Source organism: Danio rerio, chromosome 18 (genome assembly GCF_049306965.1).
Source record: "Danio rerio strain Tuebingen ecotype United States chromosome 18, GRCz12tu, whole genome shotgun sequence".
Classification (NCBI taxonomy): domain Eukaryota; kingdom Metazoa; phylum Chordata; class Actinopteri; order Cypriniformes; family Danionidae; genus Danio; species Danio rerio.
Genome location: NC_133193.1, coordinates 22510274 through 22534601, shown reverse-complemented (window position 1 = coordinate 22534601; position 24328 = coordinate 22510274). Strand labels below are relative to the sequence as shown.

The 24328-nt window shown below is 35.0% G+C and overlaps 1 protein-coding gene across 4 annotated transcripts; it reads right to left on the bottom strand.

The window, feature by feature from the left end:
* On the bottom strand, window positions 1-22616 carry chka (choline kinase alpha). Of its 4 annotated transcripts, XM_073929208.1 has the most exons (13): window positions 22184-22616; window positions 21346-21454; window positions 20238-20289; window positions 17952-18005; window positions 10784-10897; window positions 10151-10284; window positions 8883-8987; window positions 8606-8664; window positions 8404-8491; window positions 5709-5817; window positions 5515-5621; window positions 5211-5292; window positions 1-1994 (listed from the first exon to the last, which is right to left on the bottom strand). In XM_073929208.1, the coding sequence occupies exons 2-13, from the start codon at window positions 21390-21392 to the stop codon at window positions 1935-1937; spliced, it is 1011 nt and encodes a 336-aa protein (XP_073785309.1). In that variant the 5' UTR covers window positions 21393-21454; window positions 22184-22616; the 3' UTR covers window positions 1-1934. The 4 variants fall into 4 exon arrangements, with proteins under 4 accessions (XP_073785309.1, XP_005159162.1, NP_001038330.1 ...); XM_005159105.5 differs by lacking the exon at window positions 20238-20289; NM_001044865.1 differs by lacking the exons at window positions 17952-18005; window positions 20238-20289 and having other exon boundaries at window positions 22184-22561.
* Window positions 22617-24328: the final 1712 nt, after the last annotated feature.

Here is a 24328-nt window from a genome sequence, read left to right as displayed (position 1 = left end):
TAATTTTGCAACTCTTTATTCACAATCATATGCAAAGCAGCATGAATTTGCACATTACAAAACGATTGTTTTTACATTTTACCTCATTTGTAAGCAGACGTGCAAATAACCTTTTATATTCCTCACTTGTATTAAGTTTTAGAGGCTTGACAGTGATGTTAACAAATGGATAAGTTAGTAAAGCTGGCCTAGATGCACATCGGATTTCAAAAAAACTGTATTTTTTAACATTTAACAATATACTTCCATTATTTCCTTTCTGTTTACTGATGTTCAAAAAAATAACATTTATTTAGAAACATGTAAATGAATATTTACATTTTATTATATATATGGTTCAAGATATGTGTTGAAATCAGAAATCAAGTATAATACCAGCCTGATCTCACGAGAAAACATAAGTATTTTACGTTTTGTCGGTTTAGTGGCTAATTCTTATGAAATCAAACAAGTTCAGTCATATGAAAATGTAAGATTTTAAAAAGAAGGTGTGGCACCCAACCCCGCCCCTAAACCCAACCATCACTGAGTGATGAGCAAATCATATTAAAGTGTACAAATTAGATCATACAAATTCATACGAATTAGCCACTAAATCAAAAAGTTACGAATTGTCGTGAAATCGCATTGATAATACAGTAAAAATGGTCAAAAGATCCACTGACATCTTTTCAATTAGGACAGAAAACACTTTCTTATTAAGAAAAATACATATTCCGTTGCAGAAAAATAATAGTAAAGTTACATTTGCAAATACTAAAACTTCTTCACAGAACTACTTCAGAAAGTGCCTTTAATATTATACTTAGCATAAACAAACAAATGAAAAAATAGGCTGCCTTAATAATATCATATACTACAAACATACAAAATAAAATAAACAATACTTTTAAGGTTAACTAAACGCATTACGAACATTTTGTTCAGTTGTACAAATTTCATAGCATAAAAAAGGAGTATAAACATTCATAAACGTTCACTTCGCGAAACATAATTGGACCAAATATAGACTGATATTAAGTTTTAATAATATCTAACGCTTATCGATTCATATTAAATCAGATACAAGAGGGAGTAATCTCATAACGGACACTTTTTCTGATCAGTTTTTATATAAAAAACACAAGCACCTCTAATAAGAGGTGAATGAGATCACTACGGTCGAGAAGACCATACAATTTTCCACTGTTAAGACAGACAAGATATCTGATACCATCTCTCTCCCAAAGAAGAAAGATGGTCCGGTCCCAGTTTTCACTTCACATCATGCGGATCTTCTAGAAATAGAAATGAAGACATGATCTACTAGAAGTTCGAGTAGAAAAAGAGGTAAATCATCCAGTAAAAAAAATTCACACCCCAAAAAATGGAAACTCGAGAAACACAATACTGAACCACAGTGTCAACATAGTTTGGTCTGTTGTACCATTTTTCTAGTAACAGGTCCAGTTTTTGAACCTTGCTCTTTCACAGAGCATCTTCTATCACCAGATAACACTACAGCAGATGACTGGGTGATAACAAACAAGTTGAAGTTAGTATGAAGTACTTTCCACCACACCGCTCTTTGAATCACGAATTAAAATTGCATCTGCACAAACTTATTTCCCGCCTAATCTCTGACCTACACTCAATAAATTTTTTCTCCAAGTAACCTTGCCTTCTAGTATTCTCCGACTGTCCTGAAGCTCAGGCTGGTGTGTTAAATGTGAGAGGCTTAAACTTGTAAACACTGAGAAGCAGCATATATGGGGGCGCTCAGTGCGCAGGGCCTTTTTAAATACGTATGTTGCATTGATTTTTGGTCCATGCAGGGTGGCTGAATCACTACAGATGCAGGGCGTCCTCTTTCTCTGCTCTGCTCTTTTCCTGACATCATTTGAGCGGCTGTTCCCACTTCCTTCTCTCCGCTGTCAATTGAATGCACGTTTCCTTTAAACCCCGAGCTTCCTCTTCAGCTCAAAGTAGGCATCAAACCTGGCCATGGCGTACTCCTGTGAGGAAGAAGGAAAATGCTGATGAAATCAACATGATAAACAATTAGCAGCTGTTTAGCATTTCAAAGGCACATGTACAGTTGAAATTAGAATTATTAGCCGTCCCGAGTCATTAGCCTCCCTGATTTTATTTGTGTGTGTGTGTGTGTGTGTGTGTGCAGAGTAAAGCTGCAGTCAAACTGGACTATTCACCCCATAGACTTCCATTCATATGCACACAAATGCGTCAGACCGGAGACGCAAGGTCAAGCGTCAAGTTTCGCAGGTCGCTGCAGTGCAAAGTTCAAGCTTGGTGAACTCTGACCTGCGAAATCGCATCACTTGACTGCGTGAGACGAATTGAGGATCAAAACATGACCTCTCTGGACAGAAATTTAAAACATGGACCAATCGCTAGCTTTTTTTAATGTCTAATCATCTTGTTTAATCCCGCCTCTTTTCGCAGCACCACACGACAGAATTTCACATTATCAAACTCTAGTGTGACCACAGCTTAAGGTTAAAGGTCCCAAATGAAGTTGCTCTCCAGTATCTGACATGCCCCGCCCCCTTTAAGATGCTTCTCATTTGCTTTTCAATTGATGCACTTGAGCTTAACCACTCTCACTGGCAGAGTGGCGATAAAACAAAATGCTATTGGCTATTTTTTAAAAATGGGAGGAGCTATACTATGTCCCACCCTCTACGGGTTTTGGTTGAGATTAAGTCAAACATCCAATAAAAATGCATATTTCACAGGAACTTTAAGCACTAAAAGGTGAACTTTCAGTCACATTTAGTTGGAATAGGTATGTGGCTTAAGTCACCATGAAATAAAAATTGATCCCTCTCATTTCTTTTTACAATTTGTTATATATGACCTATGAACATTGTTATTATGGTGGCTTAAGAAAGCCAACATACTGTTATACTATTTAAACTACTACCTTAACTATTTTAAGAACGCATCTCCTCCTAGACCGTTCATAAAACAACCACCAAACTAACTCTAAACCTCCAAACTATACTGAATTAAGTTGCTATATCTTTTCCTACTGATCCGACTTACGATTTTCCGAAAACGGTCCAGGAAAATTTGGAAAATTCCCACTGACTTAACATTGGACCAAACTTTGTGACCTCATAACTTTGTGCCAGAGTGTCATGCAGACTTAAGGCTGAACTAATTTAACTCAGACTACCAATCTGACAATCACTGATGACCTTTCAATTTACTAGCCACACCCTAGCAACTGTCCCATAGACTTGTATTCTAAAAAACTGCCTTTGACTTTACACTGGACATACTAACGACGTACCAATCCAAACTAAAAATATACTAATCCATGCTAGAAACATACTAACAAACATCCTTAAAATATACTAATCCATACTAACAATATACCAATCCATACTAAAAACATGGTAACAAACATACTAATCATACTATCAACATGCAAACATTAACTATCTAGCAAGAAACATGCCAATCCATACTAGAAACCTTCTAACCTATGTGTAGTTGTCTCTATGCCAACTGTTTCAAGCTTCTTAAAACTACTTCAATTATTTAAACTTTAAAACTACTTCAAACTTTTAGACGAGGCTTTCTCAAGTCACTATAAAGTTTGTCTATGAACTTTTCTAGTTTTTCATGAATGCTCTCATACTCCTACATCAAATCTTACATCAGAATAACTTCCCTTCCCTCTTGCAACATGTCCTCTCTGATTACTCACAGAAAAAAAAACATGTGCGTCACATGAACTTTACGCAAGGTAAGATATTAAAATCACACGTGAAACAAACATGAAACTTATTTTCTTTTGTTTCTAGCTTAATTATCTAAAAAGTCTTAAATCAAACAATTTTTCTTAAAACAAGCAGAATAATCTTCCAGTAGGTTAGGCAAAAATTAAAAAAAACTAAAACACTACACTTTAACTTTTTTCCTGAAAAACTGAAAATCTGTAAGTAAATCTTTTTTTGTGTGTGGAATGTTTTTGTGTTACGATAACCTGTGATCGTTCTCTGGAGATCGCTGGTTTCCACTATACTTGAACTACACTTCCGCATATCCCAGGACTACATTTTCATACATGCACTTCTTCCAAACACGCACGCCTGGCCATTCATCTATCCTGATTGCAATCACCAGCTGAACCTTGTCACAGACTGATATCACACCATACTTAAACTACACATTCACGCTGCCAGTTTGCTGAGTCTTGTTTACTGTTACGTGACATTACAACGCGTTTCTCCCTGTCTTCTTTCTCCGTGTTTGAACCTAGCTTTGTATCCTTGTCATCCTGTTTAGCCGCCAGCCTTTCGACCTATTGCCTGTACCTTGATTACGATTCTGGATTGTCTACTTATATCTGTTTGCACCTGAATTGACCATCGCTTGCCTGACTTTGAATAAATCTGCATTTGGATCCTACCTTCTGTTGTCAGTGTCACAGTGTGGTTACATTATGTGAAAAAAGCGATAAATTGATTTCATTTTTCCAAAACCACACATTTTAATTTTACAAAGACAATACTGGGAGCACTATAACTGCTTTATAATAAATAATAATAATAGTAAATAATAACAATAATAATAATAATAATAGTAATAATAATAATAATAATAATAATAATAACAAACAAATTTGCCAGTGATGGGTTGCAGCTGGAAGGACATCCGCTGTGTAAAAAACATATGCTGGATAAATTGGCGGTTCATTTCGCTGTGGTGACCCCAGATTAATAAAGGGACTAAGCCGAAAATGAATGAATGAATTAATGAATGAATGAATAATAAATTAGTTTTACAAGTAATCAAGCCTCACAGCTGTCTTTATGAGAAGTGTGCTAAACTCCATTCCATTTTTGCATTTTATTTTAGTTTTTATTTTCTGCAAATTACTTTCATTTTATATTTCAATAAACTGGCTTAAAATAAACACAGAAGCAATACAATATGTTATGTCAAAATCATTACTGTGTCACACACTCAGTCATGTTACCCTGACCTCCCAAGTATTTATGTACTGTCCAAAGGCTTGTCAGGCAGCGCAAATATTGCAACGAGCGTATCTTTTCATATCTGATCTTCATTGATAAAATTCCTGGCTTACCTAAGAGCTGCACTGTGAGCAGTAGATTATTATTTCTGGTACATGCTTGTTAATAACCCAACACATGCATAATATACAAAGACTTGACAGCTCTCCTGCAATAACTCACCATGTATCCGAACTCAATTGTAGATATTTTGGCCTGGATCATGGACCACAATCCCCAAAAGAAGTGGGAGGCCAGAGCAAACCTAAACGAGAGAGCGATGAGTTCACAGAGTACAAATGGAAAGAAGGCTTGGTGAATCACTGCTGGACTTGCTCCAAACCTCTTTTACAAAATCCATAGTAGTATAGTAAGAGGCCTCCGAGGGGGAGCCCTTTTCAAATACACAGCCTTCGTTTCATAATCAACAAGCTTAAAAATGTGGCTATAAAAATGATGGCATATATAATATTAAATATAGATATACCTGTTAACCTCCACTAGCATATCTTCTTTGAGCTTCATCTGGTCCTCCTCACTCAAGTGTTTAAATCCAGCATCGGATTCCAACAGATAACTGTGAAAGATATGCATCTGGAAAAAAAACAGCAACAAAACTCAAAGTTATTTTCACGATTAAGAGTTTTAAGAGGAAAAAAACAACAACCTGCTTTTACAAACCTGCTGTGCTTTGGTGGGGTAATTTTTGGTGTTGTTTGTGAAGAATGGGAACTTGTCATAGGTGTAGTCGTAGGTCCACTCACAGAAGAAATTTCCAATGTCAAATCCTCTGTGGGAGAAAGAGAGGAGATCATTGTGATAATGATGCATAACACATGAGCCTAGATACATCAAAAATCGCTGTGTTAATAATTGTGGAGGAGGTTTTGTATGGCTGCCTCCCACATTTATCACGACATTTGGAAACTTTAGTGAATAAATCAGTTAAGATGGGCATCTAACAAAGGCCTGGTCTGAATAACTGTGCTAGGGAAGTCCAGCATTGAAAGGTATTGTCCTACTGCCCTTTAGCAAGATGATACTAAATAGTTCAATTATAAAACTCAAGATGTCATAGACTGATAGCTCTTTTTTCATGCAATCTATTAGCAATGTGGTCATTTACAACATGCACAAGCAGATTGGCCTGATTCTGGAGTCAATCATTTTGTAATCAATCCCTTTGAAACCTCCCACCTCCACTAGCTCCACCTGTCTAGGTCTGCAGCTGTATTGCTTATTCATGCAGCAGCAGCATTTCTTAAATACTAACATGGTATTTGTGAATGTTAAATGTACATAGAGACTTTGGAGCACAATATGCTACCTTCTTTTTCCATAACCGCACATGCATATTTCAACAATACAAGGCATAAACCACATTCTGCACACAATACAAAGTTCTGGTGCGGAGGCAGAGGATACAGGTACTTGACTGGCCTGCCTGCAGTCCCGACCTGTCTCCAATAAAAAATATGTGGTGCATTTTGAGGCACAAAATGCGACAACGAAGACCCGTACTGTTGCTTATCTTAAGACTTGTTTGCAGGAAGAATATGACAAAATTACACCTGATACACCTCATTACTTGGTGTCTTCAGTCCTTAAACATCTTTAAAATGTTGTGAAGAGTAATGGCAACATTACAAAGGGGTACATTCTTTACTGTTCCAACTTTTTTTAAATGTGTTGCAAGAACCAAAATTGTGTTTATTAAAAAAATAATAATATAATTAATAAATATAAAATAAATTAAAAAATAAAGATCATGAGGAACGCATAATATAATGTTTGTTGTATTGTCTGCAATGAAATTTAAGTCGGAATAAATTTAGAAATATTCTTTACTTATTTGCGTTTTCCATACGGTCCCAACTTGATTTGAGGTTGTACTTTCCATATCCCATTCTTTAAGATATAATTCACCCAAAAAATAAAATCTGCTCATTATTTACTCAGCACAAATAACGCTTCTGTCATAATTGCCTAAACCTTTACTTTTTCCAAACCTTTATGAGTTTCTTTCTTCTACTGAACACAAAAGAAGATGTTTTAAAGAAACCTGAAAACCTGTAACTTCCATATTAGGAAAAACAAAAATAAATACTAAGGAAGTGAGTGATTAGAGCATTTTTCATATTACCTTCTTTTTTGTTTAACAGAAGAAAGAAACTTATAAAGTTTTGTGATGGGAAAAGGGTGAGTAAATGATGACAGAACTTTCATTTTGGGGTAAACTATCTCTTTAAACTATTCCAAAAGTTGTCATCGTGCATCTTAAGTTTGAGTCCTGTCTTACGGATGATTCCCAATTCCTTCCCCCCTCTTTTCAACTTTTTTATCCAATAAACCTTTTGTTAATAAATGGCAAAAAAATGTATCTTAAAATAAAAACAGTTGGAATTTGTGTCTGTGCTGATAGCTTAGTGGGTAGTGCACTGACATGTTGTGGACCGATTCCATCCACCTCTTTCTCCAAATTTGTTCCTGTCCAACTACTGCAATATAACACCAATAATAATAATACATTTTAACGTGTAAATAACTTTTAGAAAAGAAAGTATCCTTGCAGTTTTTATTGTTTTCTACAGATTATGCAGGCGCTAAAATAAAGTTCATTGTATTTCTCCGCAGCATATTTTTGTCTTTCAATTTGAATCTATCAAAATTTTTCTGCCTATATATCTGCCAAAATGTCCATATCAGTGCATTCCTAAAACCTGACTCCAAGGTCATCATTAAACAAACTAAAGGATTTATTTGTAAGAAAGTCTCTGCAAAGAGGCTCACAGCTGCTGTGGAAACCGAACAAAGCACACATCTCTGTGGCTCTGAAGGTCCGGTTTCATTTCCTACGGCTTTGCAGGACAAGCACTGCCAGTGGACCCAAACATAAGTCGCTTACATCCTAGGAGACCACATTGGATAGCAGGATGGGAAAAAAAACGTGCCTTGACCCATGTCATCCACCACAGGAACAGTGATTTTGCCCATACAGGACGTCCTTCTAACAAAACTAGGCTCTTTAAAAAAATTACGGTACAGTCTGGAGCTAGTTTTCCCCTGAGGACCCTCTGCGAGGCACGTGTAAGAGCATGTGCAAGAATGAAAGAACCCTAGTAACAGTTTTGACTGCCCAGTGTGGGATCATTGCCAGAACCATCAACGTCTGGAGGTCCCTTCTCAGCAATGAGGCAACATTAATCTAATCAGAAAAAAACTCCAGACTAAAAAAGAGAAACGTATGGAACAAAAGACCAACTTTATTCTCATCAAACATCTGCTTGCTTTCTTGGAATTTAGCTGCATGTGCTTCTTCTGCTGGAGAGTGTGCTGAACCATGTGTGCAATGAACGTGCCTATAAATATTACAGACCTGTAGTTGTAGCTGCTGTACTCGAAGTCAATCAGCATGAGCCTCTGTCTGTCTGTGTTCTCACGGCCATTCAGAAGTAAGATATTTCCTGTTAGAAAAAAAATCAGCTTTCTTAAAACAGCTCATTAAACATTAAGTTGGTCATTTATAGAAACAAATTAACAAAATCAAAATACAGGCAGTCACTTGTAGGTAAACTCACCTTCTTGCAGGTCATTGTGGCAGAAAACAACAGGAGAGGGGGTAGATTCAAGTAGGCACCTGTGTGCACAAACAGCCATTTAAGTCAACATACAAATGAGGTCAATATAAAGCAAACACCTTGTACTTTTATCAACGCAATATCTGTTGCTCTTGAATCTGTGAAAGTGTGAACAGTTTACAGGATTCTTGATTAAGCAGTTCAATATAGCAAGGAGATAACACCCCTGAAACAGAAGTGAAAACTATACTGATTGATCAATATTTTAAAGATTTACTTGAGATTGTCCATCTCTTGAGGCAAGTTGTAGCTCAAAATGCGAGAGAAGTTTCGCAGATGAGGTTCCCTGGTGAAGGTGAGCTGAAGCACTTGATCCATGTACCTGTGAAGTGGAAGAAAATGCAAATGATTGCAGCGCTGCCATCAGAAAAGGTAATCAATATGCAAATACAGATAGTGACACTTGTTTGTGAAATGTTATTAAAATTAACACTGAAACTTAATACTGTCACTTCCCTGTGCATTAATGGGAAGTTTCTTTAAAAAAAATAGATCTTGATTTCTGGAGGGCTGCAGCTCTGCAGTTTTGCTCCAACCCTAATCAAACATAATTGATCCAACTAATCAAGGTGTTCAAAACTACTACAGACGATTACAGGGTTTCTACAGGTTTCATCAAGTCAAATTTAAGACTTAACAAGACCCTTTTAAGACCAAAAAGAATGTAATTTTAGACTTTTACAGGGTTACGATTTTTTTCCAATGGCACAGTATTATCATGAGGAATCATATAACAGTTTTTAGTTTTTTTTCCCCTGATTAGGGAATTTAATTTAGGGAATTCGCTGTAAAAATGTCTAACAGCTATTGTGAACAATCTCTTTGCAATAAAAAAACTTAAATATAAAAAGTAAAGTTTTATTGAGATGTATTGTTGATCATTGGATGGAAATCACTTAAATTGAGTAGCTTTACTTGGACAGAGCAAAAATAGGACCTGTTTAAAACAATTTAAGACCTACAACACAATATCAGTGAATTTAAGAATTTGTAAGGCCTAAAATATAGGTTTCGAAATTTAAGACTTTTTAAGACCCCGTGGAAATCCTGTATTAAGTAGGTGTAAGTTGGAGGTGATTGGAACGAAACTATGCAGAGCTGTGACCTTCCAGAATTTGAGTTTGAGACCTCTGCTTTAAACCAATTATTACAGTATAAAGAATTATATAAAGGAATGTACTGTAACTGAATTGATGAGAAGATATCTATATTTAGGTCAAATAGGAGATACTAAAAATTCCAGAAAACAAGTAATAGAAAACAGAGAAGAACACCTTTTTCTTTGATTCAGTGTTATTTTTTAACTTTCAGGAAATATGCTAACATAAATCCCACATTTATTTATTTATAAAATTGAAAACATTTATTGCTGTTGAGATTTAGCATGAATTTCACCAAAATAAACCTGAGTAATGTCAACATCCTGACAGTGGGGAAGAGCTTAACAATGGGGTTAACTAGATTGTTCCTTTAAAGATTACACACTTTTCCATGGTGCCAAAAAGCCACTTTGGCTCCTTGTTGAAGGGCATTCTCATTCCGTGAAATCTGGCGATCTTTTCAGCAATCTCAGCATTTATACCAGGGACGCTCAGCTCATCTGTGGTCAGTTTTCGACTCTGCAGATAAACATATTGCACAGTCAGTTTGGTTTTCCTGACTATAATAGAAAGAATTACACAGCAAAAGGTTGCAATTTTGCCTTAAAGGAACAGTTCACGTTCCAGTGTTTCCAAACCTTTGAGTTTCTTTTTTCTATTAAACACGAAATATATTTATAATGTTGTAAAGCAAAACAGTTGAAGACAATGGCTACCGGTTTCCAACATTCTTTCGAATATCTTCTATTGTGTTCAACAGAAGAAAGCAACTCTATGTTTGGCAAAGTTGCAGGAAGGTGAGTAAACAATGACATAATTTTCCTTTTTGGGTGAAGGGTTAAGTTCACCATGGAACATCTTAGAGGATAAATAAAAAAGTGACACAGATTGCTAGAGGATTTTTCCCACAAGGCAATTTGCAAGAAAGAGAGTCGTAGGCATTAGTGTCATCTTGTGTGCCATGTTTCATATTCATACCGTTTACTTAATCATCATAGCATCCAACTTTAAGACTTACTGGGACAAACTGTTCCAGCCTGCCTTGTGGAAAGATGCCATAGAGCTTGGGCCCAAGCTCCCTCTCGGCCAGGATAGCAAACATCACACTCTCCAGTACCATGGCATCAGCTCCCTGCCAATACAAAACATACCCATACAGTTGAGACACTCAACTAATTGAACACACTTGCAAACGACAATGACATTTCTAAGATCAACCATCAAACCACAGAGGCTCTGTTCACACCTGGTGTAAAGATGCTTTTTCATCAGTATAAAGTTGTCCACTTCCAACAAGAGGCAGTCAAAAATACATTTAATTTGATTACTTTCAGAATGTAAACATTCATGTTGGCAAATGCCTTCAAACTGTAAAAGAGCACCTATACTTATTGTTCTGGGATGTCTTGTGATGCTGTGTTCCAGACAACTTGAATTTTTGAGTTTTCTTACTTCCACATACTCGAAAATGACATCTCGAACAATAAGGGTGCTTTCACACTTAGTTCAACTGCCTGGACCGAACACAAGTTTGATTGTTCCCCCTTGCCACCTCTCGGCTGGTTTGTGTTCACACCGTCTTTTTTTCCTTCTGAACCCTGGTACGATTGCATCATCAAACTGTTGTTTTGTGTACAGCTGTTGCTAGGTGACAGACAAAAACCAAAAACCAAAACCAAAATACAGAGAGCCACTTGCATCTATCTGCCACAAAAAATATTCAACACGTTGGGAATATCACGCGATGTCTGCAGAAGTCGTTTTTGGTGAAGCTAGCAGACATTATTACTGTTTGCACTGGCTTAGTTCTGCTTTTTACCAAATTAGGTGATATCACACACAATTGAATGTTATGAAAACTAAAGTTTGTTGTACAGTTGACGGTTCACTTCTGTTATTTGGTACGATTGCCTTCATATCAGAAGTGAACTGTTCCAGAGTTCACAGAAACCTTATCCCAGTACTCCCGTACGGTTTGTGGGTGCGCACTCAAGTTCAGAAGACAGCGTTTACACTAGCTAAATGTTCCTTACTCTGACGTCAACTAAGCACGGGTATGGGCCAAAAGTGCTAGTGTGAAAGAACCCTAAGTCGGACAACTGACCCGTGAACTTGAAGCAGATAAAAAAACTACAACTTCAGCAAGAAGTGTGATCTGACAATACTTCACAGATGACGGCTAGTTCTGCTTCAGCGCAGCTACCTTATGTGAAACATAAATTTTAAGAGTTCATACTTAGCTGATGATTGATAAAAAAGTTTGTTTGGCATGCTGTCCTGAGAGAGAGCCCTGAGCTTATGAGATCCTCGAGCCCTGGGCTACCTGCCATTTGCAGGGCAAGAGGGGAGGTAGATCTCGATGAACTCCCCTGAGAAAAACTCCACACAGAAATGTCAACTGGTTTAGTAGGGACTTTAACCGGAGACATTCTTGCTGTGAAGCAACAGTTCTAATCACTGGGCCGCCATGGTGCCCATCTGGAAAGAAGGGGGAGTAGGGGTGGGTAGGGGGCTTTCTTCAAGATGAAGATACTGAGATACGAAAACTCTGGTTATTTGTAGTGAGTTTGGAATAATCTGATGATGAAATAATCGTGAGCTAATGCAGGGCCAGCTGTGATCAATCATAAGCACGTGATCCTCACTAAAATTAGTTTATAAATGACCTTTACAAACTTTTAAGTACGTTTACAGCACAAAGATAAATGGGAAACCTACTAAAAAAAGCTATTTCTGCAATGATATTAACTTTATAGGGAAATTCATCTTTTTTTTTTTGTCAGCTGAATTCAAAGAACAGCCAGCATTTTCTGTTCTTTTTGCTTTAACATTAACTGGCAGAATAATATTTATAGTTATGAAATATTCACGTCTCCTGTGGCAAAAAAGTGACTGTGATGCAGGATTGACTGGAATGCATTGAGGTCGAAGTGGGACATTTCACTGCTGAAGTTCCTACCTCCGACTGTGTCTGGAACACAGCATTGCTTTTTTGTGCAGCAAAACAAGGTATTTTTTTACATAACAACCTGGTTACAATGATTTACGCCATTTTCCTTTCTTAGGATGCTTTCCAGTTTGCACATAAAAGGAATGAAATGGGTTAATTTTATAGTATTCATGCATTGAAAAAGTGATGTTGAGTGTGACGAGAGAACATGGAAGGATCTTGAAGAAATACAAACACATGGTTATAAGAGACCCATTTGATCCCACTTAAGCATGTTAATTGCATGTGGACACTGGGAAATAGAATAACATGAATGACATAGAATGAAAGCATGCTTAGTTTGATGTGACTGGATCTTCAGTTCCTGAAACAGGAATTCATCCTGAGTTAAATAACTTATTTATAAACTGTGCTGCTGTAGAAAAACAATAAATTATGCATCGAATTTAATTTTATCTACAAGCCAGTCATTTTGTAACAGTGGTGATTGTCAGAAGCAAATAAAATGGCAGTTCTAGAGCAAAGTGAGTTAAATCGGGGAAAAAACAAGAGAGGCAATTGTGCTGAGTGAGGCAGAACTTGCCAAACATCCCAGTCATTAATTGTGGCTGCTTAACTAGCAATGACATTAAGCCTGTTTTTGGACAAGGCTGAGCCAAGTGTTGACTCACAGAACCAAAAGAGTTGCCCTCCTGAGGGGAAAATACTACGGTATCTCAATATCCGAATGTTCTGTTATTCTGCTTTTATTCTCTTCCTCCTACAAAGAGAGCATCTAAAAATAAACTGCAAAGGGATTATTTATTTACCAGATGTGAGTCATTGAGTGCTGTACTTTGAACTAATGCCTTAGGAAGCCATCTGGCTAAAGTGCCAACCATGAATGATTCATATGGTTTGGTATCTCTTTAATGGTTACAGTAACTACAGATGTGGTCATGACCATAGTACACCAGTGTTGCGACCACAAACATGCTTACTAATTTGGTAAATACATATAGGTATAAAAATAAGCATAACAAGTGCTACTGTGTGACATTCTACGCAGATGTGTTCAGGTCCTTGAACTTGGAATCATTTGTTTTTATGGCAAAGCTATCAACTCGTAAATTAATAAGTAATTGTAGACCTTGGAAAATTCCTGGTTTACAATTTATGATTCCGAGCTCTTCAAGGACTTGAACTATTTCTTCAAATTGGAATCATGTAGCTAATTAGGGTTATTCTAAAATGATTTGAATGCAACAGACTTGTCGTACTTTCATAATTTCAGTGCCCTGACCACGTCTTTCAACATAGAGAAAGTGGGTAAGAATCGACTGAATTCTTTAAAAGGACAAAAAAAGGTTTGAGGAAAGACCAAAGATGTTGTAAGTAACTGAAAGTCTGCTGAAAATATAACTTCTGGGAGATCCAGATCAGAACAATCTGTGAATCCAGATAGTAAAAATATCTCAATTTAGATCATCCTCGTGGCATAGTTTCTTTACCATATGCATAAACAACATTCTTACAGGTACATTTCATCCGGGTGTTTGCCATTACACACAACTGCACAACAAATCCGCTGTGGGAATACCATCTGACCTGCAGTAAAATAAAAACATCCGGATTTCTCAGAAATTAAACAGGACACTATAGCCTTGCCATTAGAGGCCTTCTCTGACGAAGGAAGGAAATTAAACTTCCTCAGAGCATACTTTGGAAACACCATCACTGGGCTGGCTTGGAAGTAGGAATGAATACGAGAATCTCAGTTATCTCATTTAAATCATAATATTTTATATAATTTGTGACTAAGGGACAACTGCTCATGATCTTGATCATATTTGTTCTAGGTTTTGTCTGCCTCTCATTTTGTTGAAGACTTAACTGTAAGGCTGCGCGATATATCGTTTCAGCATCAATATCGCAACGTGAGAATCTCCCATAGGTTTATCACAGGACGTTAAGCAATTTAGAAAGTCAATTTAAACCATTTGGACACAAGAAATTACAAAGTTTGCCACTCCAACAAAGATTATTTGAGTTTACCTACAATGAAGGCTATAGAGAGTTATTGTACATTTGATTTTTGAATTTTTCAGCATAAAGCACTTTATTTAATGTTTTAACTTTGTTTTATAGTTTTCAGCTTTGATTTATTTTATTTTGTATATATATATATATATATATATATATATATATATATATATATATATATATATATATATATATATATATATATATATATATATATATATATTTAAATGATTTTGTACATTTTATGCAGATTCACTTCCCAAAACAATCACCCCGATTAATGTAAAATTATGAATTCATTACAAATTCTTGTGAAATTCTATTCTTACAATATATTGCAGATAAAAAAAATATTGCAATGTCATTTTTTTCCAATATTGTGAAGCCCTACTTAACTGACAAGATACTTCCAAGAAAAAATACTACTTACCAAAGCTGATTTTGCACAATTTTCAAAATTTTATATGATTGAATATGGGATATTTAACTACTGCACAATCAAAATCCATACAAATTCAATGGCATATTTACAAGATATTGACGTTCTTTGGGATTAGACATGTACACACAAGCATGTTTATATGAATTTTAAAAAGAGTGTATCTCCTAGAACAAATTCAAAGGAGCTTTAACTTTAAATGAATCTTGAAGTATATGTTTTGGCCTATCTATCTCTTTTTATATGAGTCATTCTATAACTGCAGGTGCAATAGATTTCCTAATGTCATTGTGTTACTTGTCATGTGTTACACGATGTTACAGGTCATAACTATATAATATTTGCAGCAGAAATGTCTGAAATTTTGATTTCTTGTTGCCCAAATTAATCAGTATGTTCTGTCAATTATGTATAATTGTGTAATCCAAATATTTTTGACTTTTATTTTAGTAATATTTTATTTTATTCCATTTATAAAACAACTGAATAGTCATTTTGCTAGTACAATATTAAAAAAGACTTGTATCTTGAATCATCTCCATTACTGTATTGTGCTTTGCCTTTAAATTGTTGGTATTATCCACCAGAACTATGTAAGATACAGGAAGTGATGTTTGTAAAGTGTTTATGCTCACTGGAAAGTATATTGATTTAGAGCACCAAGAATATATTGATTGAACACCAAGAGGTTTGTAAAACATCAATACTGTTACCACAATATTAAAAAGAACAGCATTTATCCTCAGTGGGTTGTTAAATAGCAAGTTTTTGGCTAAATAGTTGTCAATTCTGTTACTGTAAAAGTCGTGATAGTGTGTAGCCTGAAATAACATACAAACACTGTGGTTTTTAAAACAAGAGGTCCATGGAAGACAAGTTTTAACCAAAATAGAGAAACAGTTTCTAAATTTTTTTTGTGTGTGTAAGCAAGTATTTTACAGTACTTTAAAATGCTCAAAAATGTCTTTGTCAGTGTTTTCAAACTATTGTATTTGATTTACCAAAGTCACACAAGTGCCAATTTCACATCTGTTACATCCATAACGGTGAGGTGTCAATTCCATAAACAAGCTTTTCCCTCATAAATGCAAAAATATCAAATAAAATAAAATCAATCATTTTTGTTCTATACTGAGCCGACTCTTATCTGATTGATTAGCATTATTTATTTTGGGTAGTGCAATTTAATGTTGTTATTTGTTTTGTAAAATATAAACAGTTGTTTCAGTATATGTGAATTTATGTTTTGAGTTTTTACTGCAAATGTCACATCCATAACGCTGGACTTGCTCATATATCGACAATATTTGATAGCATAGGATGCATCTACACTTTGTAAAGTTACTTTAGTTCATATTTCTTGCAAAAGAAGCACTTTCCAGTTTTCAAACATAGTCTCTCTCTCCCTCCCTACCATGTTATCTGACCAAGCAATGGCCATGTGACTGCTGAGCAGCAGCTGCTTGGGTTTTTCCAGTGCCTGTTAATACACAAGGCATAATCACTGGATTACTGAAGCAGATCTGTTAGTTGCAGCACAAGGGCAGCATCTACATGCAGGTGTTATCAGTGTCCAGAGAGGGGAAGGCCGTTTCAACACTAACACTACCAACAGCCTCTGTGTTAGCCTGCGGATACACCTGGATAGACGCACACAAATCTACACGTGCAAAACAGACAAGAAGAAGTGAGGTTTGCAAAGACCAGACAGGACAGCCAGCTGATGCTGAAGCGAGACAGTGAGGTTAATGCAGGGATAAGCTACTAATAGGATCCATTGCTATGTGACGCTCAGGCAAATAATGCAACTCAGAAATTTTAAAGTGTGTCAGAGGATGTGTTTCAGCCCTGTAGGTTATCAGTTCAGGGCCATCTCTCTTTATATGAATGTAAGACTATTACATTAAAACCAATTATGAATTAGTTATTTTGTCTCATTTTGAGTAGGTTTACAATAAGGCTCATTGGTTATAGAATAGATGATTTGTTAAAGTTGAAATTAACATTAACTACGATTAAGAAATTATTTTGGAGCATTGTTATAGTGATTAATGTAGTTAACTAGTCTTAATTATGGGAAACGTACTGAAAAAGTGTTTTGAAAGTGTTTTTTATTTTTTAAACAATATAAATTGATGCTAATATTAAAAAATGTTTACTGAGAATACAAGTAAAACTATATATATGTATATACGTATACATATAAAATTTATTTTTCTTTTTTTTAATATTTACTTATCATTTTATCCCACCACTAAAAAATATATTTTATTTCAACCATGTATCCTCAAAATAATCAGAAAAACTGTTAAGGTAAACAATATATACATGACTGAAGATGTACTTCACTGAAGTCTTATATCTTAAATGTAAATATATGTTATTTTAAGAATTATTTTTACTGGGGAAAAAGATTAGTAACCTTATTTTTATGATTAATAAGTGACCCAATTTTCCCCCAAAGACAATCCACTTGAATACAGAATGGGTCTATAATAAACTCCAGAGCTCATGGAAAAATTTGACCTACAAGTTTGAAATCACAACTGAAACAGACCCAAACAAAACAAATCTGATGACCCACAAGCTTGACCTTTGAGTATGATGGAATGGAAGGGTAAACAAACATAAAGTAACAGCAGATTCGCTGTTTGGACTTTTTTGTGGTGGAATAAAGACAATGTGTGTCACTAAAAGATACTTTTCGTACACCCAAAAGTCTTTCAGAACATGCTCGAATAAAACCAAGATAAGACCTTTGCTAATGTTACTTACTTGAAAGTGATTTTCTGTGTTTGATTGCCTGGAATCCCCTTTATTACAGGACATCTAGCAATAAGAGAGAAAGCAAAAGACTATCCATGAGCACAAAGTGTTGTTTATGTGACAGATTAATTTGAACCATCTTCATAAAGCAGCAACATTAAATATTTCCCTTAACAGTGCCAGTCGCCCACTTTAAACTAATGAATCCTTTGGCAGAGCAGTAAGAAAGTGCATTAAACAAATGCATTCAACTTTGCGATCAAATAAAGTACAGAGTGTTAGAGAGGCTTGACAGCTAGAAATTTATAACAAAAGGCTTAACTCTATTGGATCATTGTGCATCACCACAAATAATAGAAAATAAAACAGCAATTAATAAAGCATGTTACATAAAGACCACGCAAAAATATTTAGTAGCCTACACAACACTATTCTCCATTCAAATAAAAAGACGTCTCGATCTAAAAGGTTTGGTGTCCATGGTAATAAACGCTATGTAAATCTCACGAGCTACGCTAGAGAAAGCAATAAAGGCAGTCTAGTTAAACAAAGGTCAAAGCAGGTCACTATCGGGTTGAATATTAACTCATAAAAGGCCTTAATGAACTCTGCTTCATGACAAACGAGTGGGATTTAATTGTGGATCACTTGTGTAGCAAAGTCCACACACTCTGGAATTAGTCATACGGCTCCGACTAATGCCGTTGTGTGAAGTTTCCACGTTTTAACGCTTGACTTCAGAGGATTGGACTTTGGACCTATGGACACCTCATCAGGTATGACATCATAAGCTTTGTGACCAAATAATATTTTGAAAAACATCCACAAAATAAAAGCAATTAAACAGTTATTACAACAGCCAAAGACAAATTGGAATATCACTTCTCCAATCCATCACTTCTCTATATTTCTGAAGTATAATAAATCTAGAATATAATATAATATAATATAATATAATATAATATAATATAATATAATATAATATAATATAATATAATATAATATAATATAATATAATATGGACGACACAGTGGCGCAGTAGGCTGGGTCAGTTGGCGTTTTTGTGTGGAGTTTGCATGTTCTCCCTGCGTTCGCGTGGGTTTCCTCCAAGTGCTCTAGTTTCCCCCACACTCCAAAGACATGTGGTACAGTTGAATTGGGTAGGCTAAATTGTGCGTAGTGTATGAGTGTGAATGAGTGTGTGTGGATGTTACCGATGGATGTTATCTCTGGGAAATAATATAATATAATATAATATAATATAATATAATATAATATAATATAATATAATATAATATAATATAATATAATATAATATAATACACTTCTATGACACACTGCTGGTCAAAGGTTTGAAAACTGATGTATTTTGATAATGAAGACAGTATTTTTTGATGATAAACACAATAAACACTGTATTTGTGCGAAGTATTGTGGTTTAAATATTTACATTTTAATTTATTCTTGTCATTTGAAAGGAACATTTTCAGCATGATCCTTCATAAATCATTATAATATACTGATTTCATGTCCAAAACTATTTTGATTTGCATCAGTATTGAAAACAATGCTGCTCATTTTATAGGAAAATGTGATCTATTGCCATTCGAATGTACATTGTTACATACATTTGATCAAAATGTATTTTAATTGTCTATCGAAACATTTTAATAAGATTTACAAAAAAAACAACATTATGAATAATTGAACACCAATAACAACTGATCGCAGCATACTAAATTAAATGATTTCTGATACGAAAAACATTGAAACTGGAATAATGATGTAAAAAAAGTCAGCTTTGACAGAAATAAACTAAAAAACTAAATCACAGGAATAGAATAAAATGTAAAATAGATTAATAAAGAAAAATGTAATTTGATAACAGCCTTGGTAAGCAAAAAAAAAAAACTTAGTAGTGTATATTACATATTACTTTAAAATATTAGGAATATTTTTAAAGATTCCAAAAACTTTATTTTTATTCGCTAAAAGAATAAAATTTTATATAATTCATAATTATACTCCATAATCATACCCTTTGAAAGTAATATAAAAAAACAATAACTCATTAAAAAGTGCAATACCAACACAATATAATATACATCCTTTGCTATTGTAAACAGAACCAATGTGCTTTTCAAAGGAGTAAAGTGTTGAAAATAAGCAGACAGAGGCAGAAAATACTTCAGACAGAGCAATGCACGTCGTGAGGGTAGTTCTCAAAGATTTTAAAGCCTGAGATGCGCATAAACTTGAAGACAATGCTGTGGCTTCAGGGATCGCATACTGTACCGTGAATGGTATGCTGGGATCACCTGGAAACAAGAGTGCTCCTTTGGCAAGCCTACGGCAAAGAAGACACGCAAGTACAGCCATGGAGGTACATCACCCAATAATAATTGCCTCTTTATGATTAATACCCATTCTAAACTAAGATTTCTGATCCGGAGGGTTACCATCTGGCTAATGAAACTAGGTATGTTGTTCAAAACAGTTATTACTTCTTACAAAACAATGATGGTATTTTGTAAATTGAACTAAAATTACTGCAACCCAAGTTAGCACTCAAGTTGCCACCCAAGACTAAATGGCAAAATTCAACATGAATGTATGTATGCATGCATGCCTGTATGTGTCTTTCCCACCTTACAAAAAAGTGACACAAAACGAAATCTCAACATTCATCGAAACTTTAACGGTGAACATAACTGTGTAAAAATGAATGTTTAAAGGGATAATTCTGCCAAAACTGGACATTCTGCCATCATTTACTCATCCTTCACTTGTCACAATCCTGTTTGAGTTTCTTTTTTCTGTTAAACCTAAAAGAAGATATTCTGAAGAATGTTGGAAACCTGTAACCAGTGACTAGTACCATAGTATTTGTTTTCGGGATCAGTTTCCAACTTTCTCCAAAGTACACAAAAAATGACGTTTGCTGTTTGTTCAACCCACTTATTTAAAAGAGCTGAAACAACACAGTTTTTTTTGGACAACTTAATTGTTTTATGTTCAATCCACTTAAATCTGTTAGTTAAACTGTTAATTAACTTAATTCCTTTATGTTGTCCCAACCCAGGTCAATTGTGTGGAACTCTGTATATTTTACAGTGGGTCTTTTTTTAGGTGCAACAGAAAAACAATCGACTTGATGTTGGAATCGCTTAAGGTTAAATAAATGATGATTAAATTTACATTTTTGGGTGAACTATCCCTTTAAGACTGAGGTCTTAATGGATCTTAGGTGGATAAATGTTTTAAAATGCAATTAAATATCTATACATCAAGAATGTTACTGCACACTATTAGACATTAAAGTAGACTTGACTATGCAACATGACATTGAATTCAAACTTTAACATTGTAAAAAAGCGAAATAAAAATATAAATAAAAAAACACCTGCAGAATTTCTCCATATAGGCGAAGGAGCACATTTCGTGGTTCATCTCCAAGGCTTGCTTGCATCTCTGGCAAAGCGCAGAGGAACAGTTTGTTGCTCAGGCCTCCTCTAAAAAAATTATAAAAATAATAATAATTTTGAATTAATTAGCAGACAGATGATATCACAAAAGCTTCAAAAAATAATTTTACAGATTTATTTAACATCACAAGCTACTTAAAAGAAGAAATGTGATGCTGATAAACTTGAATTAACAAGTGGGGGAGGAAAATGAGACTTTGTAACTGCTTCCAAATATTTTCTCTGTTAGTAATGCCAAAAATGTTACTGAAAATCTTTTTTTTCTGCTGAAAAAACTGCATATCCTGGTAAGGTACATAATTTGATACTGGTATGCTGAAATCAGCATCGAAATCAGCAAAACCAGCATTGAAGCCAGCAAGACCAAGCATGCCAGTATCAAAACATACCTTATATGCTGTTTATTTTCAGCAGGGAAATGGAGATAGAGAACATGTATGCTTTATTAGATGACTCACACCTAAATATAAAAACAAATGTACATTTAAAATTAAATATAACTCTTCGGTTAAATATAATATTAGTTATTAGGCTTTCCAGAAAGAAACGTTATGCTGATAAACAAAGGTAGTCAGTCGTGGTCATGGAAACACATGACTGTAAGATTGAGCAATCACCTCATGATAACCGCGTAACGTACAGTAACGTTACCAAATCATCTGGGAACATTTCCAAATACTTCCCAAAACCATTTATGACACAAAGAGAAACATAATCGCCTGCCTAATTATTTCTTAGTCCCCTAAAGCAGAATACCTGATGATTGAGATTTGAAAATCCTCTTCATCAATGGATTTCCAGGCTCCGTGGAGGAATTCTCTACACCACAGATACGCCTTATGCTTCGTCTGCTGGTCTGGCTCATCCGGTCGGATAATATCTTTGCAGTCGTTCACACTGTCGGGCTGGACTTCGAGGACGCTTTCATTCACCAGCAAACCCAAAGACATTGAAGGCGAAGAAGACACGCCATTGATGAATTTAGTCTTCATGTTTGCTCTTGGTCACTGATCACGTAAATAATTCAAATATGGCAATAAATTGCGTCGTAGACTCTCTGTGCAATTGTCAGTTATGCTAAACGCAGATTTAACGGGGACACTTTATGAAATACTGTATATGACTGTACGCAAGATGATAACGAGCACACTGATTCAGGTCCGTTTATTCGTGCGCAATATGTTGAAGTGGAGTGGGTTTGACCTCACGTCACCGGACCACACCCATTCTGCTCTCTGATTGGACAGCGGAGTCACGTCCCCTTCATTCCGAGCTCGCCCTGCGACAGCGATAAACAAAGCCAGAGAAATGCAGATTAGGATCACAGCCTTGGTGTGCGTGTGTGTTACATGTGGGTAAATCTGTGAAACGTGCATTTCCAGTTTAATGATGTGAGTTTTGATGTGTTTCCTGTGTTTATTTTTCTTAAATACTGTTTTTGTTACAGAGTTGCAAATTAAGTAGGCTAATGTATAGCCTACATTTTAAAACAGGGCATTATTATAGTTACAAAAAGAAAAAAGTCGTCAGTTTTACAGATTATTTTGTATTTTGATAATACTAGATTCTTGGGGGGGGGGGGGGGGTAATGCTGATAAATAAGATTAAAGATTAAAGGGAGTTCATCCAGAGTGAAAGTTCTCTCATCACTCAGGCTTGAAGTGGTTCAAATTTTTCTGAATTTGTTTTCCTGTTGATCACAGCAGAAGTTATTTTAAACAACGTTGAAAACCGACAGCCTACAACTTTCATAATACAAATGCAATACATGTTTTTCCATAGCTTATCTCAAAAGAAATAAATAATAATAACAAAAAAATAACAAAAACGATCAAAATTAATTTGACTGGTTTAAAATAAGTTTATTATTCTTCAAATCAAGACATTGGGTTTACTTATCCTACACGACAATGTCACTTTTTTGTCAGACTGATTACCAGTTGGACAACCAGAGTGTATCTACAAATATGGTTTAAATATGGTTAGTGTAGCAAAACCGTGGGTAATTTATGGTTACCATTAAACTGTGACCATGGCTCTTGTTCTTATCGTCAACGGGTTTTTGATTTCTTACATGCTCTTCAAATAGAAAAGATTCGGTTCGCAACAATCAACGGCCTGAACAGTTCCAGAAAGTCTGGAGCCGTTTTCTAATTTATTTAGGGAGACACCTATATCTTAATTGCCCCTTTTCCTTTAATTTCTTTGTATAATTTATGTATTTATATTTTATTTATATTTATATTATTTTATTTATTTATTTATTTATTTATTTATTCTTTTGTTTGTTTTTACTATTATTTTAATGTTATCTAATGTTTGTAAATCTGTTTATATATGTGGTATTTTACATTTTATTTATATACTTATTTAGTGTATAATTATGTTTTCCTGATAATTTCTTGTGCGTATATATACAGTATGTATCAATATTATGTGTAGCTATATTTTGTCTGACCTAAGATGAACTTGATACATAAATAAGTAATAATGAACATGTTTATGTTTTTTTTTTTTTTTTGTAAAACATTGATTTTCACAAGTGATAAAGCCAAGGACACACATGCAAATTAAGTTAGGCTACATATATATTTTATATTATAAAGTTACTATTATTTGTTTAGTGTAGCCTTATTAAAAAATTACATTCCTTTTTTAACGAACACTTTTTGTTGGATTTATCAAATGCATAATTTAGTGGACAATGTGTAGTTTGTTCCATAAATTAAGCCTGGTTTACTCTTATCCTAAATTCTGATACCTAAAACTAAAGGGGCGTTTGTATTGCGGTTCAGACGTGTGCTTTCACACGTCTCTGCACCATGTGCAATTCCCGACTCCAGACAGTGGTCTTCTATGGTCACATGGCCATAACGGGAACGCAGCAGGAATGAACACAAA

Excerpts from the sequence above, each read along its gene's own strand:
- chka (XM_005159105.5), bottom strand. The coding sequence starts at position 22,419 with ATGAAGACTAAATTCATCAATGGCGTGTCTTCTTCGCCTTCAATGTCT. Across the intron at positions 18,006-21,345 it reads TATATGGAGAAATTCTGCAG|ATGTCCTGTAATAAAGGGGA; the intron begins GTGTTTTTTTAT and ends TCTTATTGCTAG. Across the intron at positions 5,622-5,708 it reads ACCCCACCAAAGCACAGCAG|ATGCATATCTTTCACAGTTA; the intron begins GTTTGTAAAAGC and ends TTTTTTTTCCAG.